We start from the raw sequence: 21,988 nt of genomic DNA on the forward strand, positions 1-21,988 counted from the left end.
TGGCAACAATCACAACATTAAGACTCAGCCCCCAAAGTTTTACCTGGAAAGAAGCTGTGGTTGAGCTGGACTTAAACTTCTCTACAATGTTGAGGGGGGAATGACATCCAAAGATTTGAGGGGGGCGTATTTCTGATCCAAGATTTTTATACCCAGCCAAGATGTTTTTTTGTGTGAAGGATACTGTCATCTGAGATTTGTGAGGGTTTGCAAAATGTGCCATCTACATTCCCTTCAAGAAAATGTCTCTTTCTAACCAAGAGATGAATAAACATTCTGACCCTGAAGACAAATAAGTCATTGTTGTTCCTAAGGAGATAACCAGATACAGAACAACAGTCATGAAGATATTAATCAGAGTTGTAGATACAATGAACATAAAATTGGAAAGCATCTAGATAGACAGCCTTGGGGGCTGGGCTGATTCTTTACGTGATGAATTGGTTCGAGTTCTTTGGTTATAAGCAATTCATTGGCAAAAAAAAAATTCTAGACTAATTAAGAAAAGGAATTTGTCACAGTTTTAAAGAAAGATGAACACAGAAGCACTTGAGCTGGGATCAGCCAGGGACTCTCAGTGGTAGGAGTTCTGAGACTTGTCTCTTTTGGGTTCATCTAGTGACTGATCTATTGAAGAAGTAGGCCTTGGAAAGAGAACTGGACGAGCTCAGCTGGTGTCACATGCCAGTCTTTGGCCTGACACTTCCTTGGGAGCATCAGGCTCATCCGAAGCTCCTGAAGTGGGGCGGGGCAGCTGTCTATCACACATGGGATAGGAAGCAGCCCTTCAAAACGAAGCTTACCAGGTATTGTTAATGCCATTGGAAAATGCCTGGCTTTAATATCAGCCCAGAGAACATGGCAGACAACTGTATCATTAGAGGTTCGTATGGGCAAAAGGCAAAGAAAAACAATGGCAAGGAAGCATGTCAGAATGTTACCGAGGGCTTGTCTCTGTGTGATGGCATCATGGATGACTTTTTAAATACTTGCCTGTGATGAGCATGTATTGTTTTTATAAGCAGAAAATGAAAAAAAAAAAAACTGTCATTACGAAGACAGAAACATGAGGGAACTATTTTAGGTTATCATGTTACGTGAGGAATGCGGACTTTAGAATTCTGTGATTACGCAGACATTGTGAATATGAATGTCTATGGATCGAGGCTGACGCAAGTGTGCAGTAATGACATTCTGTAGTGGGAATGTGCTGAAAGTGATTTTTCTTTTAAAACATTTTATTTCATATTTATTTCATAAGCTAATATAACTTAGAATACATTTATATTAATTGGAAGATACTCTGGTTCCTCTCAAAAGCCTAATGTTGGGGAAACTTCTGGAATGAGTAAGGAAGCTGTCTCTAGATCAGAGATTTTGAACCAGGGGATGATACTGTCCCCAAGAGGACCTTTGGCACTCCCTGGAGACATTTTTGGTTGTCATGACTTGGAAGATGCTACTGGCATCTGGTGTGTGGAGGCCCAGGATCCTACTGAATGTTTTATAATGTGTATGGCAGCCCTACCCCAACAACTGAATACACAGACCAAAGTCCCAGTGGTGCTGAGGCCGAGAAACCCAGCTCTCCAGAGGCATTTTTACATGCCTGTGATTTACTAACAAAAATCCCAGCTGCTCGTATTTGTAGAAATGATTCCATATGAACTGTTCTATCAGTCCTTGGTCAGAACAAGGATAAAGAAGGAAGTTGGTGGGGCATGGTGGCTCACGCCTGTCATCCCAGCACTTTGGGAGGCTGAGGTGGGTGGATCACTTGAGGTCAGGAGTTCGAGACCAGCCTGGCCAACATGGTGAAACCCCGTATCAACTACTAAAAATACAAAAATTAGCCATGCCTGGTGGCGGGCACCTGTGATCTCAGCTACTTGGGAGGCTGGGGCAGGAGAATTGCTTGAACCCAGGATTGTGGGGGTGGTGGAGGTTGCAGTGAGCCCAGATTGTGCCACTATGCTGCCGCCTGGGAGACAGAGCAAGACTCTGTCTCAAAAAAAAAAAAAGGAAGTCATCATTTCCCTAGTTGGATGTTGTTTTCCAGATCGGAACTTCCGTGTTGTAACTCCAGTCTCTTTTCTTCTAACCTTGCAGGTTCATCTGCAGAAGCCAGCAGACGCCTCTGCTCTCCTTGTGGGTTACCTGGCTCATGAGACCTTGCCGGTGAGGCTCTGCGTTTGAACGTCTGTGACCCAGCCCTGACTGTCCCGGTACTTGTATGTGTTGGTGGGAGTTCGGAGCTCACTGGAGCTATCGTTTCTGTGGAAATTTTGAGCCATTTCGAATCACTTAAAGGAGTGGACGTTGCCAGCAATGAGCTCCCAAAGCCATCCAGGTAAGGCCTGGTCTTTTCTTCTCTGGGCACACAGTGGGGCTTTCTTTTCCCAAAGTAGAATTTCTTGTGGCTGCAGCTTGCTTTCTGAATTCGAGACTTTTGTTTTTCTTGATAGTGGTCACCGTTGGTTTTTGACAGCACACAGTGCAGAATGGATGGTTTCTTCTTCCTCTTGGTGAAAGAAGAATGATAAAACCTGGGAGGATCTGGAGTCAAGTCTGCGGCCCTGGTTTGCAGGCTGACTTGAGTGGCATACAGGTTTTGTCGCTGCCAGGAGAGAAGTGCTTTTTGACGAGGGTGATGTTTAAAGGTTAGGTTGTGATGTGGAGAGCTGGTTTCTTGCCCAGTGTCTTTGTTATTTTATGAGGGGTTGTGTGAGGGGTGGGAGTGCTCCTCCGACCGCGCGTCTGGGCTACCTGGGAAGAAGCTCATGTTCCCATTCAGTTGGTGGCCATGGTTGCTCCTGGTGTTTGAGTGCCTCTGTGAGAGGCTGCGCTCAGCATTTTACGTATAATTCTATATGCATTTAGTACAGCCCCAGATCATCTCAGGCCTGGAGGGAAGAAGGAACTTACCTGAGGTCACAGAGCAGGCAGGTCGGGGGCCCACGGGATTGGGGAGCAAGCCTGTCCTGCTCTGAGCTTCAGAAGCATGTCATGGACCCGTCCATTTACGACTTCACACTGTCCGTCCTCGGAAAGTCACCGAAGCATGTCATGGGCCCGTCCATTTACGACTTCACACTGTCTGTCCTCGGAAAGTCACCCTGCGCCGTAATGAGACCTTGAGGCCCACGACCGACCTGCCTGAGTGTGGGGCTCCTGCACAGCTACTCCTGTGCTGCCTAGCCTCCTGCCACTTCCAGCGCACCGTGGCCTTCAAGGGCACTTAGCCATCGACTTCTGTCTTGCGTCCACCTGAGAGAGAAGACGGTGGCCACTGGACAGATGCTTGGCTCTGTTAGCCTTGGCTGTGGGTTCAGCTCCTTAGAGCAGAGGCAGAGGCTCAGGGTCTGGGTCACTCTCTTTGAGATTGCCTGGAACGCTTACACACATCTTTCCCTGGGTGGAATCGGCTTTGTCTGAAAATTCCAGAGGGCAGGATTCCAGGTTTTTTTAGACATGGAAGTTTTATTGAGTTAAATTGTTTATGTATTGACTGATGTAAAGAAATGGTTTATGATGATTCCAAGACAAAATTAAGCGCTGTGGATCAAAGCGTCTAAGCAGACATCGAGTGGAGCTGGCTGTCTCCCTCCTGCACCAGGCGGCTATTGGGTGAGAGCGTATCTTTTTTCTGTGTCTAAACATAGTGTTGTGTGTGTGAGCATTTTCATAGAGTATAATTCTATATGCAGGGCCCTATGTTTTACATTCTGTCCATTTTAATGTGTTATAAGCATCTTTTGGTATCAGTATGTGTGTAACTATAACTTGCTCTTTTTGATCCCTTGCGAATGGATATTTATGTGATTGTAGCCGTGTTTGTACCAATCCCAAATTGGCATCAAACAATTATTATACATATATTTTGTAAACTTCTAAGTATCACTACTAGACAAGTTCCAGGAAGTGGAAGCTGGGTCAGCGGGCCCATGCACTTAAAAACAGCATTGGGTTTACTGTCAGATTGCTCCAGAAGCCTCGTTCCAGCTGATCTTCCTAATTCCAGTGTAAGAGGATGCATATTTTTCCTTTGTGCTGTAGCAGCACTGGGCAGGTTCAGTCTCTTTCATTTTTGTCAGTGTGCTGGGGAAAATTATTGTTTGAGCTCACTTGATTATTTTAATGGGGGTGCATATTTTTGTATGACTTGGTGTACACATAATCATAATTTGTACATACTCCGCAGGCATTTGAAGAGAAAGTATGCTCTTATGATTTTGTTTTAGCCTAAAGACATCTATATGTATATATCAATATTGTATTTAAAGTTCTTGGCCGGGCACGGTGGCTCACACCTGTAATCTCAGCACTTTGGGAGGTCAAGGTGGGAGGATCACGAGGTCAAGAGATCGAGACCATCCCGGCTAACATGGTAAAACCCCATCTCTACTAAAAATACAAAAATTAGCTGGGTGTGGTGGCGCAGGCCTGTAGTCCCAGCTACCCAGGAGGCTGAGGCGGGAGAATCGCTTGAACCCGGGATGCAGAGGTTGCAGCGAGCCAAGATGGTACCACTGCACTCCAGCCTGGAGACAGAGCGAGACTCCGTCTCAAAAAAAAAAAGTTCTCTCATTTATATATATTTTATTTATATATAGGAGGATATGTATGCTTTATATGTTATTTTATTTATGTATTAACTCGTTATTTAAATCAGTATAGCTTATTTTTTTCTGTCTGCTTGATTTCTTGGAAAAGTGTGTTTTTCTACTGTGATTATAGTTTTGTAATATTCTTTTTACATTAATAACCATTTTTTGCTGTATATAGTTCAATGTTTTCTTCAATGCTTAAAAATTAATGACTGTTCTTTTGGTAGATCAGCTCTCTTATCAAAATACAATATATTTCTCTTTGTTTAATGTTTCTTTGACCAACAGCTTACAGTGTTTCATGAGGTATTTCTACCCTTGGTTTCTTTTGGCTAACAAATATTTCTCCATCCACTTGTCTCTAACCTTTTCAGGCTGTTGAGGCTCAGCTCTGGAAACCGCAGGGTGCTGGGTTTGGCCTTTTCTGTGGGAATTTCAGCCGCTGCAGTTCAGTTTGATCACCGGCCTGCCCGGGCCTGTCCTGCCCCTGGGAGTTGGGTTGTGTGCGCCTCGTTACCACCCACGGCCTCTCCATTCTCTGTCTCAGTGGGTCGGAGGCTGAAGACAGGCCGCGCTGGCGAGGGCAGGGCTACCCCTCGGCCCAGCCCGTTCTCTGCTCTCCATCTGTGGGGAGGGTGCAGCTGGGGTGGTTTGCCTGGGGCCTGAAGTCCGCTGGCTGCCTCCTATGCCCTGTCCACTATCATCTTTCCCTGACGTGTCTGCCCTTCCTCCCAGAGGACCCTGGGCGGCAAGACCCCTTGTGCCAAAACACGCACGTGCCACCACACGCACACACTGGCTGGTGGCCCAGCGGCCTGTGTCCATGTCTCAGGCCGGGGATGGGGCTTGCCCTGATCTGTGCCCTCCCTCCCATGCGAGGCCCACTTGCTGGTGTGGCTTCCCCAGCAGCTCCATCCCCAGAGAACTCTAGTTTCGGGAAGTTCCTCTGTGTTTCTTGTCAGCTGATGCACCTGTTCGTCCACTGCCAGGCATTGCTGGAAGTGCTTTCCAATCTTGTCTTTCATCACTTTAGTGGGTTTTGGGAAGAAGAGAAATCATTAATACTGAAGGATTCAGTCTGCTGTCTTGAGCGGGAAATTTCTAGGTGTGTCAGAGCACAGCCATGGAACCACTGTTCCTTTTCCTTGAGCCAAGGAGCCGGGTCCTGGGCTGCCTTGCCATCACCGGGCAACGCGGTGCTCGGGGCCTGCCTGGCCGTACCTCCCCTCCCTCCATGCGTCTCTTGTGCCGTCCTCTGCTGGCTGGCCCTGTCCTTCGCCCTGCCTACCCGGCTCACTCTTGCCTGCTTGGCTCACCCTTGCCCATCCCTGGCATGGGACTCTGCTCCTGTGTGGCCTGGTGTGGGTGACCATGCTGCCGCTCACTCCCTGGGCAGGCCGGGCTGGGGGAGTCCAGCCGCCCGTGGGCCCCCTCTCACATTTGTAGTATGACTTGGCTTTGCCCTGATGATGAAGTGCCCTTCTAGTGCAGCGTGCATGGCTCTCCTCGCCCTGTGTTCTGGGAAAGTCGTCTGCTGCTGGTGAGTTTTGTGTTACGGTTTTATTGCCGTTCCCACTGAACTTTGCCAGAGCCAGGCCCTGGTTCTCTGACGTCAAAGCTGCTTAACTGCTGGGATTTTATTGCTCTAAATAACGATTTCTAATGATGTGAGCGCCCTGAGGAAAGAACTGGATTGACTTAGCCTGGAAGAGCTCTCCTTTGAAAGGCGGCCCTGGAGCCTTACGCCCCTTGCCCGGCCAGCCCTCCACACCCTCCCTGTGGGGATGCGCCATGCAGGGCACAGAGCCTCTGCCCTGAAGCCAAGTCCCCGGCATGAAACCAGGAGCGTGGACGGGAAGCCTACAGGGGCCTGCTGGCAGGACAAGCCAAGGCTCCTTTTTCCTCCCATTCGCTTGTTTTCCTCCAAGGCCAGTTCCCCAAGTCACTGTCCTTGTCTTTTCTTATGGTTAAAGGCTTAGGATACTGGCGACTTGACTGGCCAGCAGCAAAGGCAGACGTTGTTACTTGGCCACCCACTTAACACTACCTGTCCCTCCAGTGTCATTTACTTTCCCTTCTGGAACGTTTGTGCCTAGAGAAAGTCTTGCCCAGAAATGTTCTCAGTGTCAAGGAGCCCCGCAGTGGATTTGCCGGGACGTGTCTGTGTCACCCGGATGATGCTCTCAATAGGAAGCTGGTCGAGCAGGCAGTGGCGGGTAATTGGAGCATCCTCTCGCTTCTGGAATCTGGATGCGAGGTACGGGTAATATAATGTTGAGTTCAAGACAAAATAAGTGGCCAGGCGTGGTGGCTCAAACCTGTAATCCTGGTACTTTGGGAGGCCAAGGTGGGCAGATCATTTGAGGTCAGGAGTTCGCGACCAGCCTGGTTCACATGGTGAAATCCCGTCTCTGCTAAAAATGCAACAATTAGCCAGGCATGGTGGTCAGCGCACCTGTCGTCTCAGCTACTTGGGAGGCTGAGGCAGGAGAATCGCTTGAATCCGGGAGGTAAGATTGCAGGGAGGCAAGGTTGCAGTGAGCCGACATTGTGCCACTGCACTGGAGCCTGGCTGACAGAGCAAGACTCTGTCTCATAAAAAGTAAAAAATAAAAAATAATAAAAAAAAGGATTTTGTGGGAAACTTGTGTAATTTAAGATCAGTGTTTTAATTTGGGCCATTCTATGATTTCTTAATATCCTGTTCAGTCTGAACTACCCCATCCACACAAAAGCAGCTAAAAAGTCTCTGTCAACAATAACTTGGTAATTAGTGAGTTCATGGTAACCCGATTGCTTCAAACCACTGTTAAGTGTTAATCCTGTGAGTCCCAGGGAGAAGGCTCTCGCTCTGGGGGTGCTTCCAGTCCTCACGTTCTGCCCTAACTTTATGTGATCTTGAATTTGTTTATTTTAACCATTGTGGCTGCCAAGATTATTCTATTTTAATATAATAATTTTAATATATATAACATAATAACAATTTTAATATAGAAATGATCTCATAAAGATGCATTTTTATGGCATTTAATGCTCTGCAATGGTTGACTGTTTCAGGAATACCACAAAGAATGTGTGTGTGTGTGTGTGTGTGTGTGAGGGTGTTTTTGTGTTTTAGACACAATGTGTATGTGTTAGGGTGGGTGTGTGTTTTGCACAGGTTATGTGTGTGTTTTAGACAGGGTGTGTATGAGATAGGATGTGTGTGTGTTAGGGTGTGTGTGTTTTACATAGGGTGTGTGTGTTAGGGTGTGAGAGAGTGTGTTAGGATGTGTGTGTGTTTTAGACAGGATGTGTGTGTGTTAGGGTGTGTGTGTATGTGTTAGGACATGTGTGTGTTTTAGGGTGTGTGATGGTTTTAGACAGGCTGTTTGTGTGTGTGTTAGGCTATGTGTTTAGACGGTGTGTGTGTCAGGGTATGTGTGTGTTTTAGAGTGTGTGTGTGTTAGGGTATGTATGTGTTAGGGTGTGTGTGTTTTAGACGAGTGTATGTTATGGTGTGTGTGTGTGTATGCATGTGTGTGTGTTAGGGTGTGTGTGTGTTTTAGACTGTATGTTAAGGTATGGGTATTTAGGCAGGATATGTGTGTTTTAAGGTGTGTGTGTATGTGTGTTTTAGACAGGGGTGTGTGTGTTATGGTCTGTGCGTGTGTGTGTGTTAGGGTGTATTTGTGTGTTTTAGGGTGTGGTGTATGTGTTAGGGTGTGTGTGTGTTTTAGACTGTATGTTAAAGTATGGGTGTGTGTGTTAGACAGGATGTGTGTGTTAAGGTGTGTGTGTATGTGTGTTTTAGACAGAGTGTGTGTGTTTTAGACAGGGTGTGTATGTGTGTGTGTGTTGGGTGAGTGCATGAGACGGATGTGTGTTTGAGACGGTGTGTGTGTGTGTTGTGTGTGTGTGTGTGTGTGTGTTAGACAGGATGTGTGTGTTAAGGTGTGTGTGTATGTGTTAGGACATGTGTGTGTTTTAGACAGAGTGTGTGTGTTTTAGACAGGGAGTGTGTGTTTTTTAGACAGGGTTGAGAGTGTTGTGTTTTACACAGGGTGTGCTTTGAATGTGTGTGTGTGTGTTAGGGTCTTGCTGTCGCCCAGGCTGGAGTGTGGTGGTATGCACTGCAGCCTCAGCTTCCTGGGCTTCAGCGATCCTCCTACCTCAGGCTCCCTAGTAGCTGGGATCACAGGTGCATGCCACCACACCCAGCTAACTTTTAAAATTTTTTGTAGAGACTGGGTCTCACCATGTTGTCCAGGCTGGTCTCCAACTCCTGGACTCAAGCAATCCTGCCCCCTCGGCCTCCCAAAGTGCTGGATTACAGGTATGAGCCATTGTACCCGGCCAGCAATACTACAAAGTTTTAAGAGGCAGAAAAGGAATTTTGAAGACCTGCAGTTAACCCAAGACATTGATTCTGAGCTTCTGGTCGCAGGTGGGTTGCAGATTCTGAGCATGACCCTTGCTCAGAAACAGGGTGGCGGGAGGTAATGAGAAAGCCTGGGAGCTGAGAGTGGCTTTGTGGGAGGCCCAAGAGGGCCCCCAGGAGGAGGGGGTGTGCAGGCAGCAGGTGCAAGCCAGCTGGCAGGAGTCCAGGGGAGCTCGGACACGGAGACAGGGCCTGAGAGCACGCCTGGTGCCAGCTGGAGAAGAGCGTCTTCATGGCCCCTGCAATGGGCAGCCCTGAGGGTTCTGGGTAGGAGGGAGTGAGATTGAGCCCTGAGAACATGGGAGAGTAGACCAGCCCTGCATCCGCTGGAGGTTTTAGAGAAGGACAATGGAAATGCCTTAATGGTTCAGGCTGATGTTGGGGTGAGAAATGCTTTTGATCCTCATGTACCGCTTGCTTCCACTTTCTAAAGGAAAGGTTTCAAAAATACTTGTGTACGTTTTCTGACGCACAGCACCGCCTGTCTGAATGTGCATCCTCCCAGCCACCCGGCACGGGGCGTCTGCAGCTCTCAGATTGTCACTAGCCTGGATTCTCCATGCCATCATTATCTGGGATCTTAATCAGTCAAGGTTTGTTCTGGAAATCATGTAGTCAAGGACTTATTTTTCAACCTACTTTTTTTTTTTGATCCTCAAATTGTGTTTTGTCTTTTAAAAATCACGAGTACTCAGTCATTCTGAAGAGCTCAGAAAATTCACTGTCAATGGAGCATTGATGGTTTGTTTTGGCAATTCTCTGGAAATTCTTACACAGTTTGTGGAACATTTGCATTTGTGTCCCTTTTTCAAAGCCACTATTGTAGAAATGCAAATTTCTGAGTTCTGAGATGCTGAATGTTGGATGATTAATGATATTGAAATTTAAGAATGAACTCCCAGTATGTATTTGACATAGAAAACTCGGTGTGAGAATCATTAGAAACCATTGAGCACAGCTTGGCGGGGAACAGAAAGGCTGTGATTGAGGCACCCGGTGGTGGGGGCAGGTCGCACGTGGACAGGTGTGCAGGTGCGTGGCTGCCTCTGGGTGCCAGGCTGTGTGAGGCAGGAGCTACTGCCGTCAAAGGTCTGGCTCTCCTTGACCATAGGTGTTCAAAACTCATCATAATAATACATCAACCTTGATGACTTGCTTGCTCCAAGTCAACCCCTCTGCGCGTTTAAGAGAACGCAATGAACAGCAGGTTTGTTCTGAGGTTTGCTTTGCTGCTACTTCATTTGTGCTTGCATATAGCCTGTGACATGAGCTGGACACGTTATTTCTGTTTTGTAGATGAGGAAACCAGTGTTACTGCTATTGAGTGCTTAGGTAGGCTGAGGCTGGGCAGCACATCAGAGGCCGATCTGGCACCGCTAGAATTGGTCACCTGCCCTCAAGGAGCACGCACCTCCCTGCGGCAGAACACTGTGCGCCTGGGACCTGGGAGGCATCGAGCCTCTCTGCTTGTGTGAGCTCCCTGGCCAGGGCAGGCGGGGCAGCAGGCATCCTGGTCCAGTGTGGTTCATGCCGTGAGAGGGCTGGGCTGGGCATGGAAGCCCCCTGAGGGATGTGGAGGCCAAGGGAGGCTGTCCCCCAGAAAGTTGCTGAGGCTGAAACAGCCCTGCGAGGAGGGTTGGTGGGCCTCGTGCCGGTCCTGCCCTGCCGTCTGGGGCCCTGTCCTGCAACACAGGCTTTGTATCACAGTTGGTTTCGATGAGCGTGGGTTTTGCCATCAGGGAACTTTATCTGTCCGTCCTCTGTCTTTTTGTGAACTTTCTCTGAGCTCTCTTTGCCAGTCCTTAGAATGTTGGGACTGAAGGAGTGACTGGGTGATTTGCATAACCAAGCGAACTCTGAGATTTGGGCTGAAGCTTTCATGTTGTGGTCACTTGGCATCCTTCCCTTTGTTTATTTCATGAGAACATCGCAAAAAATGGGCACTTTGGGGAAAATTATAATGAAAATTACAGTTAATTTTAAGAAATTAAAATTAAGACAAAAATCAACTGAGGCATATACCTAAACTTTTTTGAGTTATATCTGACCTTGAGTTTTTAAACTGGTTTGCTTTCAGCCACCTAATCAATAAGACACTGGGAGTGCTGGCCCTTTAGGAGTGATACGCAGTGGTGGGGACGGAGGCCTTGGGGCGTTATTTTCATGTTTGCTTCTCTCTCCGTCCCCCTTTTTAGGAAAACAAATACAAATAGAAAAGACAAATTCTGCCTCTCAGGGAGCACAGCTGATTCGGAGACCGAGGCGCATAGGCCAGGCCTTTGGGAGTGCCCTGGAGAGCGTAGGCGGCTGTTTCCCTTCAAGACGATGCTGGGCCTGCGGGCTCTTGGTTGTCTGTGAGGGTCCTGAGCCTGGCTGGCTCTTGGTGGCTTTGTTCGCACTGGACCCCAGGCTCCCTCGTCTCCCTCAGCCCTCACTGTACTGTCCTCCATCTCTGCCCTCGTCCCCTTGCTGCCTTTCCTTCCGTGCTACAACCCGGACTCAGGACCCAGTGTGGTTCCGCGCTGACATGCAGCTGTAGAGCTCCTGGGATTTTACCTTGAAACGCAGTGTTCAAGATGACTATCACTTCCTAGCTTTCACCAAGACTCTGGACGTTCAAAAGGAGTAGTAAAACTTACTGTAGCTTATTTGTTTTTTACAAAATACATTAATGACCTAAATGTACTTATTTTTGTTCCATTTGAAATAGCATTTATAAAGAATGAGGTAAAGTTGGTCTGCGTGTCTTAATGTTCATTTAGTGATGGTCATTAACTGGGGGAGTTTGTTTTCTGTGTATAACTACATTCTCCAAGGTTCAAATGAACTCTTTGAGTTTGTATCCACTTGAGATGTCAGGGTTTGTTATTGTGAAGCCGTTGTCTTCAGAGCTTTTCCCTAAAAGAAGTTTTGTGATTGGGGCCAGTTTTTAAAAAAATTTTAAATTTTAAATGTTTAGACCATTTTCTTAGAAGATTGCATCCATAATCTGGTTGTTTAGGTGATGTCTGCATTCGTTCAGCCTGCTATCATAAAATACTTTAGGGTAGATGATATGTAAATAACAGAATTTTCTTGCTCACAGTTCTAGGGGCTGGGAAGTCCAAGATCAAGGTGCTAGCGGACTTGGTGTCTGGTGAGGGCTGCTCTCTGCTTCATAGATGATGCCTTCTTGCTGTGTCCTCACCTGTTGGAAAGGGTGAGGGGTCTCACTTGAACCTCTTTAATAAGAGCACTAATCCTGTTCCTGAGAGTCCATAACTTAATTGCTCCCCAGAGGCCCCACCTCTTAATACTATCACATTGGGTATTAGATTTTAGTACATGAATTTTGGGGGGGACACCAGCAGTCAGACCACAGCAGCTGCTAACTAAAGCCAAGAGAATACGTTTCATTATAAGAGCTAACGGTTTTCTTTCAATTAGTTTGCATTCATAGCCAAGTATATTCCTTTTTAAATATCTATGAGTTAGCCTAGGAAATATGTAGAAATTGGATGTTTATTAGCACTGTGTTTCTCAGTGACTTGTTTCAGTAGGGTTTGTGAAATGCTGTCAGAGTGTCAGGCAAGGCTGTGGAGTCTGTTCTGAGTACACTTAGGGTTTCCGTGTGTTGTCCTGAAGCCTTTCTCACCTCTTCACATCTAGGGGAAGGCCGTATTGATGGGAATTCCTTCCTCCCTATTAGGTAGTGTGATGCAGAATTCTTGATGCTCTTCGTTTTCACATGGACTGAATCCAAATCAGTTGGGGCTGATTCTTCCAGCCCTGTCTTGTCATCCTGGTCTGACACCGCACAGCACACACCGTCCTGCCGCAGGCTTGCCGAGGTGCTGCCTGGCCCTGTCTTTGCCGGAACACCTGCAGTCTCCACGTGGCTGTGCAGGAGCAAAGGCGGCCTTCGCCCCACATCTCTCTCTCATGTGCTTCCACAGCACTGCCTTGTTTTCGTGAAAGGATCGGGGAGGAAGGCAAGGTTAATTTTTTCTTTCTGATGTACCAGTGGATAAAAAGAGTTTTAGAACATTTGAAGAGGTCCTAGGGGAAACTGGAGACATGGAAAGCAGAGGTTTTCACTGGTAAACCAGAGAGATGAGGAGTTTTAGTTTTTGTAGTGCCTGATGCATTGTACATGTTGAAAGCTGAGTCCTTGATGGTAACGGTGGCTCTGATGATGGTGGAGATGGGAGGTTAGGATCCTGTTAGAGATGTTTAGTGGGTGCTGCAGTGAGCCCAGTTTTCTGAGTGACAGGGACTAGGGTGTGACTGCCGAAGGGGGAGTCAGATCTTCAGTGCCCTTTATCTCTGGTGGGCTTCTCATCCTTGGTCTTGCAGCATCAGGACGGGGCCAGGGTGCCTGGCCTGGAGGGGTGGGCTTGGGCCGAGGACTGCAGGGCACAGGTGTCCTCTCACCGTGGCGGTCAGCACGGGGAGCCCTGTGGCTTGGAGGCAGATGCTTCATTCAAGGCAGGCGGTTCTTTTCTGAATACAAACATACACGTGAGCATCCCCAAAGGCTGCTTTTGAGAGATGGTGTCTGTCTCCACGTCCAGCCTGTTGTAACGGGACGATAAGACGCAGAGGCCGTCTGACAGCTGGAAGGGTGCAGAGGCATCTCTAAGCAGCAGCGCCAGTGGAGGACCCAGCCTGGAAGTGCTGACACCCCGCCATGGTCCTCCTCTGTCCCATGCAGCCCAGCCTTCAGGAGATGCACCATCAGGCATTTGGGTGGCAGGCTGGAGCTCAGTGGGGCTGTCCCCACTGGGGCCCCTCTGTAGCTTCTGAGAACAGTTGAATTGTCTCTCTGCTTTTACATCTGTCTGTGATTTGGTTCATGTTGTTCTTCTCCAGTCCTCAGTAAGATTTGGTAAAACGTAATTTCTTGATGGTTCAGGAAGGCAAGGGTGGGGCTATGTCCATGCTTGCACAGCCTAGTGTGAACAGCTGAGCTCACTGCTCTGTGACTGGCTTGCTGTAGCCGAGGTTCAGGGAAGAGCTGGGGTGTCCTGGGGTGAGGGAGCAGCAGCACCAGCAGGACCCCATGCCCCAACCACTGTAGGGACCATCCTGGCCCGAATGTGTTAGAAACTAGGAGCGTATCTGGGGTGGGGACACATCCCATTCTTCTCGCTTTGTGGTCAGGCCCCCAGCCTCTTTTTGTTAGGACGTCTTGTTGTCTCCCTACTTAGCTGCCAGCACTTCTGCTGAGGGAAGCAGTCACAAGGCCCGGTGGCCCTGGCCTGAGCGTGGATGTGGCTTTCTTGGTTCTTGGCTGCGGTTTCCTTGAACTCTCCGTGTCTGTAAGACCTGATGCATGAGAATCACATGTGGGAAGGGTGTTTCTTGTGTTTATCAGTGTTTCCGTTTCTTTGGAAGTTACATGGATGCTGTTATGAGTGGATTTGGTGGACTGATTTGCATGGGTGTGGCCTCAAGGACTGCATTTTCTAAGGAGATGGTGTTTTTAATGCCTTAGCCAGGAGATTGCAGGGTGCCCTGGGCCACGTGTGTGGTTCTCTGGGATGATTCTGCTCTGAAGCTCTGCTGAGGGATGTTATTTCAGACTTCAGGACTGTCTTCAAGAAAAAAAAGAACAATGTAGGTCTCCGTTGAGTTGCTCACGTCACCCAAGAGAGCATGGCTTCAGTGCTCCTCACCTGTGTCTAGATCAGAGCATTTAGGCTTCACCTGGGGAGTGGGCAGGGGCAGGAGCTTGGAGATCACTGCCCAGGGGTGGCTCTGTGCCCAGGGGTGACCCGGACTGGGCCCATTGCCTCCTGGGGCTAGGGTTGCTTCCTTTTATCAGGCCCTGTTTCTTTAGAAAGATACTTGGCTTTGGCGTTTGCCTTCTGGCGGCACCTGGCCCTGCAGCTGATAGAAATTGGCAGAGCAGAGGACTTCACTGGGACAGTGAGCAATGGGGTAGCCCTGTGTTTCCAGGCAAAACCCAGACCCTCTTGTGATGGAAGGGTAGGGCAGGGCAGCCGGCCTTCACGTGGACGGGAACAGCAGGTAGCCGATGCATCTGAGTTGCTATATTCATTCAGAGACATTGGTTAAAATTGCTTGTCAGTATAACATCTTTACCATTGTTTTCTTCAAAGCCAGATTCTGTATTTTCTGCTTTTATGTAAACTAAATATATAGTTTTCTTAAATACAGATGACCTCTGCTTTCACAGTTTGTTTGGATACCTTTCAAGTCAGTTTTACACACATGCTCTCTGGAAACAAAACTCAGCCACTGGGGAACCGAACCTACGCTTTTGATAGAACCTCAGCCTTGGGTGGGAGCCTGGAGGCCCTGGACCCCGTGTGACACCTGCTCCAGAATCTTCCACCAGTGGCTTTTGAAATGTGGTTAGTGGCTGAATCTCACTTCTGCCTTGGATGCTTATGGAATCTTCTGGATGGACTGAGCTCAGAATCTCGTTGAATAGTGTGGTCCTGTCAGTCTAAACTTTGTACATAAAAATCCATAGGAATCTCATGGCAGCTGCTGAGGATTTGGAGAACTCCCTTAGAAAAATAATAGGAATTTATTTTTTCCTCTTTTACATAGTGGATATTTAAATTTTGAACATCAAATGGTAGTTTTGGATTTTAAAAGCTCAGCATGAATAAACTTTGAGCTCAGATGCAGCTGTTTTTCAGTGTGTCAGTTTTATTAGATGTCATTTGATGTGTGCACCAGGGGGTTTGGACGAAGGTCAGTGTGAGAATCTCAGGGATAACCGGGCTGCTGCAGGGGTCAGACAAGGCCTCCTGTAATAGGGATTTTGGGGCACTGATGGAATGAAGGGGAGCGGGAGAAGAGGATAACAAGTAGAGGCTGCCGTTGCCCCAGTTGTATTAGAGGGTGGTGAGAGAGGTGGAGAGGAAGCTGCGCGGGCCTCCAGGAACGCACTGCACTGGCTTTGAGTGGTGAGAGAGGTGCCATGGGAGGTTTAGAAACCATGCATTTTGGGACTGAGATAAAACACGTCCAGCTGGTGGCATGGACCAAACCAGCCGGGAGTGGAGTTGTCTCTCTGTGCTTGTCTGGAGTACCTGCCTGTGCTCTCTGAGCAGCCTCTGCACCTGGCTGGTGGGCGGGGCTGAGCCTCACCTCCAAGGCTGCAGATTCTCTGGCTTTAGGTGTGCTGGGAGATGTCTTCTGCATGGCCTGGCTTTCCTGAGATTTCCAGACCAGATCCACCTCTTTCTCCCCTTTTTCTGTGTCTCTCTATCCCCCAAGAGATAGCAGTGTACAAAAACAAGCCAGCATTTCTTGTTCTCTTGCTATTTGTAACCTGTCCCGAGCCTGGACTGGGTCCAGTCCGCTCATTTATTCTGCCAGGGCCCAGTCTGCAGATCTCAGCCGAAGCCGGTTGTCCTGCCTGGCTCACTCTGTTCCTGGAAAGCTTTGTCACGCACAGCAAGGGGCCGCTTTGGGTGCATCCTGTCTCCCCCATCGCCGTATGTTTGGGAGCAGAAGTTGGCTCTGGTCAGATATGTGGATGTGCTGTTAATTTATCCTCATTCTTGGAAGCAAATTGGGAGCTCAGAGGAAAGGAAGAGCCACAAAATGTCAAACCCAGCAGTGGCCATCTGACTCGGTCGCTCATCGCTGCAATATATGATTAAGATGGAAGTGTTTGATTTCCTCGCTTTTGCCAGATTTAGGCCTCCTTTTGTTTACTCCTTTGAGTCCTGATTTCTTCCTGTTAGAGAGAGGAAGTTTGCAGCGATAACCAGCTTGCAGTGGAGTTTTCTGTGAATGGAGCTTGTATTGGTGAGATGGGTGGTGTGGGAGTCCCCTGCCAGTTCGTGGCTTATGCAGGGTGTAAGTTTCTCTCAAAGTGGACATTTTCCGCCTTCCTGGAGCCAAAGCGTTTATTTTACCGGTGAGTACAGCTGAGTCTCACATGCACCTGACAGCAGTGTCTCCGAGCTTTGCCATTTCCTCCACTCCCTCCCTTGGAGCGGTTTGTGTGACACCCTGCTGTTCAGTAAAACCAGTTTAGTGGAGTGGGTGTGTGTTAATTCTAGTCTGTGTGTTTAAAAATAAATTCATATGATGAGAGTGGCACTTTACCCCGTGGTCTTCCTCTCAGTAACCCATAGCTCCGGTCCAACCATGAGAGAAACATCAGACAAATTCCAGTAGACACGCATCCTACAGTCTACTCTTGCCAGGCCCATTTGATATGCCAGGGTCATCGGAAACAGGCATCTTCTGAGAAACTGTCCACCAGAAGGGGTCTCGGGAAATGTGACACCTAAGTGTGATGTGGAATTCCTGCATGGGATCCTGGATGGATCCTGGAATGGAGTAAAAGACATTAGTGGGAAACTTCAAGAAATCCTAAACTCTAGAAGTTTAGTTAATGACAGTAATGTCAGTATCGGTTCCGGGTGGATGCTAATAATAGCGGGGACTGTGCGGGTGGTATCGGTAGGGTATATGGCAGCTCTCTCTACTGTCTACTCAAGTTTTAATAAAATTTGTCAAGAATTTTGAGTTCACAAAATGAAGTACATTTATAGATACTCTCTTTTGCTTAATGTTTGCTCATGAATGGTTGTATACTGTAGTTAGTTACTTTAGCACCTAGCTTTTACAGTTTTTCCTTTGGGGATTCTTTTTTTATGGTTGTGCATGGATGTGTTACATTAACTTAAGAAGTCATTGTTGGTGGACAGGGAGTTTTTCAGCCTTTCCATTGTTGTTATTATAAACATATGGCCTTGAAGAGCGCCCATGTGTAAGTGGACTTTTTAACTGAAATATCATAGGCATCCAGGAAAGTGCAGGATTCATGACTGCTTAGCTTGATGAACTCTCCCAAAAGGAAGATGCCTGTAACTGCTACCCAGATCGTGAAATGGGACATCCTAGCACCCAGAAGCCCGTATGCGTCCTCTCTCAGTTACTGTACCCTCACTCTCACCACTTCTCTAGCTTCTAACATGAGTTTCCCCTGGTTTTGAATATCATATAGATCATATAATACTTATTTTTATTGTCTGGATTATTTCACTTGACAATATGTTAGATTTATTGGTACTGTGGCTTATAGTAGTAGTTTCTTCATTTAATGGATATGTAATATTTCATTGTATGAACATATCACAAATTACTTATTGGTTCAATTGCTGATGACATTTTGGTACTTTCCAGTTTGGAATTACATATAATGCTACTGTAACATTCTTGTATATATCAATTGGTTCATATAAGTATGCATTTCTTTTGATAAGGTGTATGTGTGCCAAACAATCTTAAAATTGATTGTACCAATTTACACTCTGACCTATAGAATGTTGCTCTGTCCATGCCAATACATGGTATTATAATTCTTTTGCATTTTGACTATTATAGTTTCATTTGTATTTCCCAAATTACTAAAAATGTTGAGTACCTTTTCATATGTGTATTGACCAACTAGAGGTCCTCTTTGGTAGATAAGTTTTCTATTCATTTAAGAAATCGGTTTGTCTTTATTTTTCTTACTGAGTTGTAGGAGCTATTTCTATAGACTAGATATGAGTGAGCTTTTTGTTGTTTGTTGCTATTTTCTATAAGTCTGCGTGCAGCCTTTTCCCTTTCTTAATGGTGTTTTTGTTTTGTTTTGTTTTGGCTGAACAGATGTTCTTAATTTTAATAGTACAATTTAATAGTTTTATCTATGCCTATTTGAAGATCATGAAGATATATTATTTTTGAGAAACATCATTGTTCTATCACTCATTTAGATCTATGATCCCCTGGGAATTTCTCTTTTTTTTAAAATACGATGTGAGGTAGGGATTGAGAGTTACTTTTTCCATTTGGAAATTCAGTTGGCCTAACGGTATTTATTTAAAAGAGTAATCCTTTCTTCTCTGCTATCCAATGCAACTTTGTCATAAGTCAAATAAATTATGTAAATGGATCTGTTTTTGTACTTTATTCTAGTTTATTGGTCTATTTGCATATCTGTGTACCAATACATCACTGTCTTAACTAACTAATAGATTTACAGTTACCCTTAGTATCTAATAATGTGGGTCTTTCCACTTTTTAAAACTTTTCAAAGCTTGTCTTGGTTCTTTTTAGCCCTTTGCATTTCCATATGAATTTTAAAATCAGCTTTTCAATTTCAACAGAATACCTGCTGTGGTCTCAATTAGGATCCATTGATTTGCATATGAAATCAGTTTATTAGGAGTCTTCTAATCTATGAATATGCTACATCTTTCTGTTTATTTTGAGCATCTGTAATTTCTTTCATTCATATTTTGTAATTTTCAGTATAGAGGTCTTAGTTTTTTTGTTTATTTTTGTCTTTTTGTTTGTTTGTTTTGAGATGGAGTCTTGCTCTATTGCCCAGACTGGAGTGCAGTCGCACAATCTCAACTCACTGCAACCTCCGCCTCCCAGACTCAAGCAGTTCTTCTGCCTCAGCCTCCTCAGTACCTGGGATTACAGGCACATGCCATGATGCCTGGCTAGTTTTTTCTATTTTTTGTAGAGATGGGGCTTCACCATGTTGATCAGGCTGGTCTTGAACTCCTGACCTCAAGCAATGTGTCTGCCTCAGCCTCCCAAAGTGCTGGGATTACAGGCATGAGCCACTGTGCCTGGCCTAGAGGTCTTTTATTTCCTTTGTTAGATTTACTTCTAAGTTTTTGGTGAGTTGGGGGGTTATGCTGTTTTGTTTATAAAATTTTATTTTTGTAATGATGTTTAGAAGCACAATTAATTTTTGTATATTTTTCATGTCTCCAGATACCTTGCACAGTGTTTATTATTATACTAGTTATCTGTATATTCTTTTGGGTTTTTAGTGCATATTGTCTATGGATGGTGAATGTTTCATTTCTTCTTTGCTAATTTTTAAACCTTTTATGTCTTTCTTGCTTTGCTGCACTGCCTAGGACCTTCAATCAAATAGTAATAGTAGGCATCTGTCAATCATTGGTAATAGTAGGCATCTATGTCTTATTCCAATATCAAGAGAAAAACTTTTGGTATTTCATCATTATATATAAAATTTGCTATAAGTTCTGTGCAGTCTATGAGGTTAATGCAGTTTACTTTTGTTCTTAGTTTGCTGAGTTTTTCTCATAAGCAGGTGTTAAAATATTTGATGGAGTCATGTGAAATTGCACATATTTGATCATTTTCAGTCTACAAAAATGGTATTTTCATTTGGTTCAACTTAATATATTATACTTTTTCTGCATCTGTTAATAATATGTTTTTTTCTTTATTTTATTGTGATGAATTTTCTGATTGACTTAAATGTTCAGTCAACCTTACACTTCTTTAATAATTATTATAATGTTTTATTCTTTTTATATAATGTTGAATTTACATTGCTTATAGTCAGTTTAATGAGATTTACATGTGCTTTTTTTTTAAATGCTTTGTCACATTTTAGTATTAAAGTTATACTAACCTCTTAAAATGTGAAGTTGCTTTCTTTTCTATTCCTAGGATTGCCAAATTTTTTCTGTAGAGAATCAGTAAATAATTCATGCTTTGTGGACCACATATGGTCTCTATTGCATGTTTTTTTTTTCCTTCCTTCCTTCCTTCCTTTCTTTTTTCTTTCTTTCACCACTTAATGTAAAATCCCATCTTATTTTTCAGGTTGTATAAAATCAAGCCACAGATTGTACTTGGCTCGTGGGCCATAGTTTGCTGACTCCTGTTTGATTCTCTTGAAGAGTTTATGTAGGAAGGATGCTATTTCTTTCTTAAGTTGGGATGGATTTGCTTATGAACCTATCTTGGAGTTTTCTTTGTGGAAAGATTTGTAAATTATACCCGCAACTCATATAGGACTATTTAGATTTTTAAGATTTTCTTGTGTCAGTTTTTTTGTGTTTAGTTTTTCTTAGAATTTTTTACATTCCGTCTGCATCTTCAGATGTATTGAAATAAAGTTGTTTAAATACCTTCTCATTATCTTTGTAATGACTGTAGGATTTGTAGCATCATCCCCTTTTAAATTCCTGATATTGTTTATTCTCTCATTTTTCCTTCATTGGACTTGCTAAGAGCTGATTTATTATATTAATAAAGAACCATGTTTGGTGTTCTTGAATTTTTAAAATTGAATTAAATAAATTTCTGCTCTTATTGCTATTTAATTTTGTTTTTGGGATTCAGTTTGCTGGGGTTGTTGTTTTTACTGATTAAGGTAAATATTTAGATCACTGATTTTTTTTTCAGACTTTCTTCTGTAATACACGTGCTTAAAACTATAAATTTCCACCTATGTATGGCTTTTGCTAGATTATGTGAGCTTTCTAATGTCATTTTAATTATAATTTGGTTTAGAATATAATCCCGTTTCTTTTTTTGACTCGTGTTAATTAGCAATATATTTCTTAATTACAATGCTTTATGGATTTGCTAGTATTTTGCTTTCATTTTGTTACTGATTTCTAGTTTAATTTCACTGTGGTCACTTATGTAATTTCAGTTTTTAGAAATTCTTTGAATTTTGCTTTATTGATTATATGGTCAATTTTGTCAACATTTTGTGTATACTTGAAGATAAGAAGTTAGCCATGGAGATTTGCCGGTTCTACATGTCCATTTAATCAAATTAATCATTGTGCTCAGATCTCCTGTTATCTTTACTAATTTTATTGTCTGCTTTTCTCTCAGATAGTGGGAATGGAACATCAAAATCCCCTGATGTAATCTTGGATTGGCATTTTTTCTCTTTTTAGCTCTGTCAGGTTTAGCTTTTATTTATTTTGAAGCTGTTTTAAGCCTAGGCAGATTTAGAATTTTATGCATTCTTGTTGGAATAACTGCCTTTTTGCTAGTGTGAAATGTCCACCCTTCCTTCTTGTATCCCTTCTTACGCTCACGTCTGACTGCGGATCCTGTGAGGACTGGTCGGGTCCGTGTTGCCCTTGCTCCTGGCACAGGGCCCTCTTCATCCCCATGGTCGGTCTGACATTCGTTTCCCAAGGTC

At 45.0% G+C, this 21,988-nt stretch overlaps 1 protein-coding gene across 8 annotated transcripts in view; it reads left to right on the plus strand.

Annotated features, from left to right (window-relative positions):
• The window catches only part of HDAC4 (histone deacetylase 4), a 351,316-nt gene that overhangs the window by 45,951 nt on the left and 283,377 nt on the right, over window positions 1–21,988 (plus strand). For all 8 annotated transcript variants that reach the window (XM_033229648.1, XM_033229654.1, XM_033229652.1 and 5 more), the window contains exon 2: window positions 2,110–2,350. In XM_033229648.1, coding sequence (XP_033085539.1) covers window positions 2,329–2,350 — 22 coding nt within the window. In that variant the 5' untranslated portion in view covers window positions 2,110–2,328. The remainder of the gene's footprint in view (window positions 1–2,109; window positions 2,351–21,988) is intronic.

Source organism: Trachypithecus francoisi, unplaced genomic scaffold (genome assembly GCF_009764315.1).
Source record: "Trachypithecus francoisi isolate TF-2019V2 unplaced genomic scaffold, Tfra_2.0 Lachesis_group13, whole genome shotgun sequence".
Lineage (NCBI taxonomy): Eukaryota > Metazoa > Chordata > Mammalia > Primates > Cercopithecidae > Trachypithecus > Trachypithecus francoisi.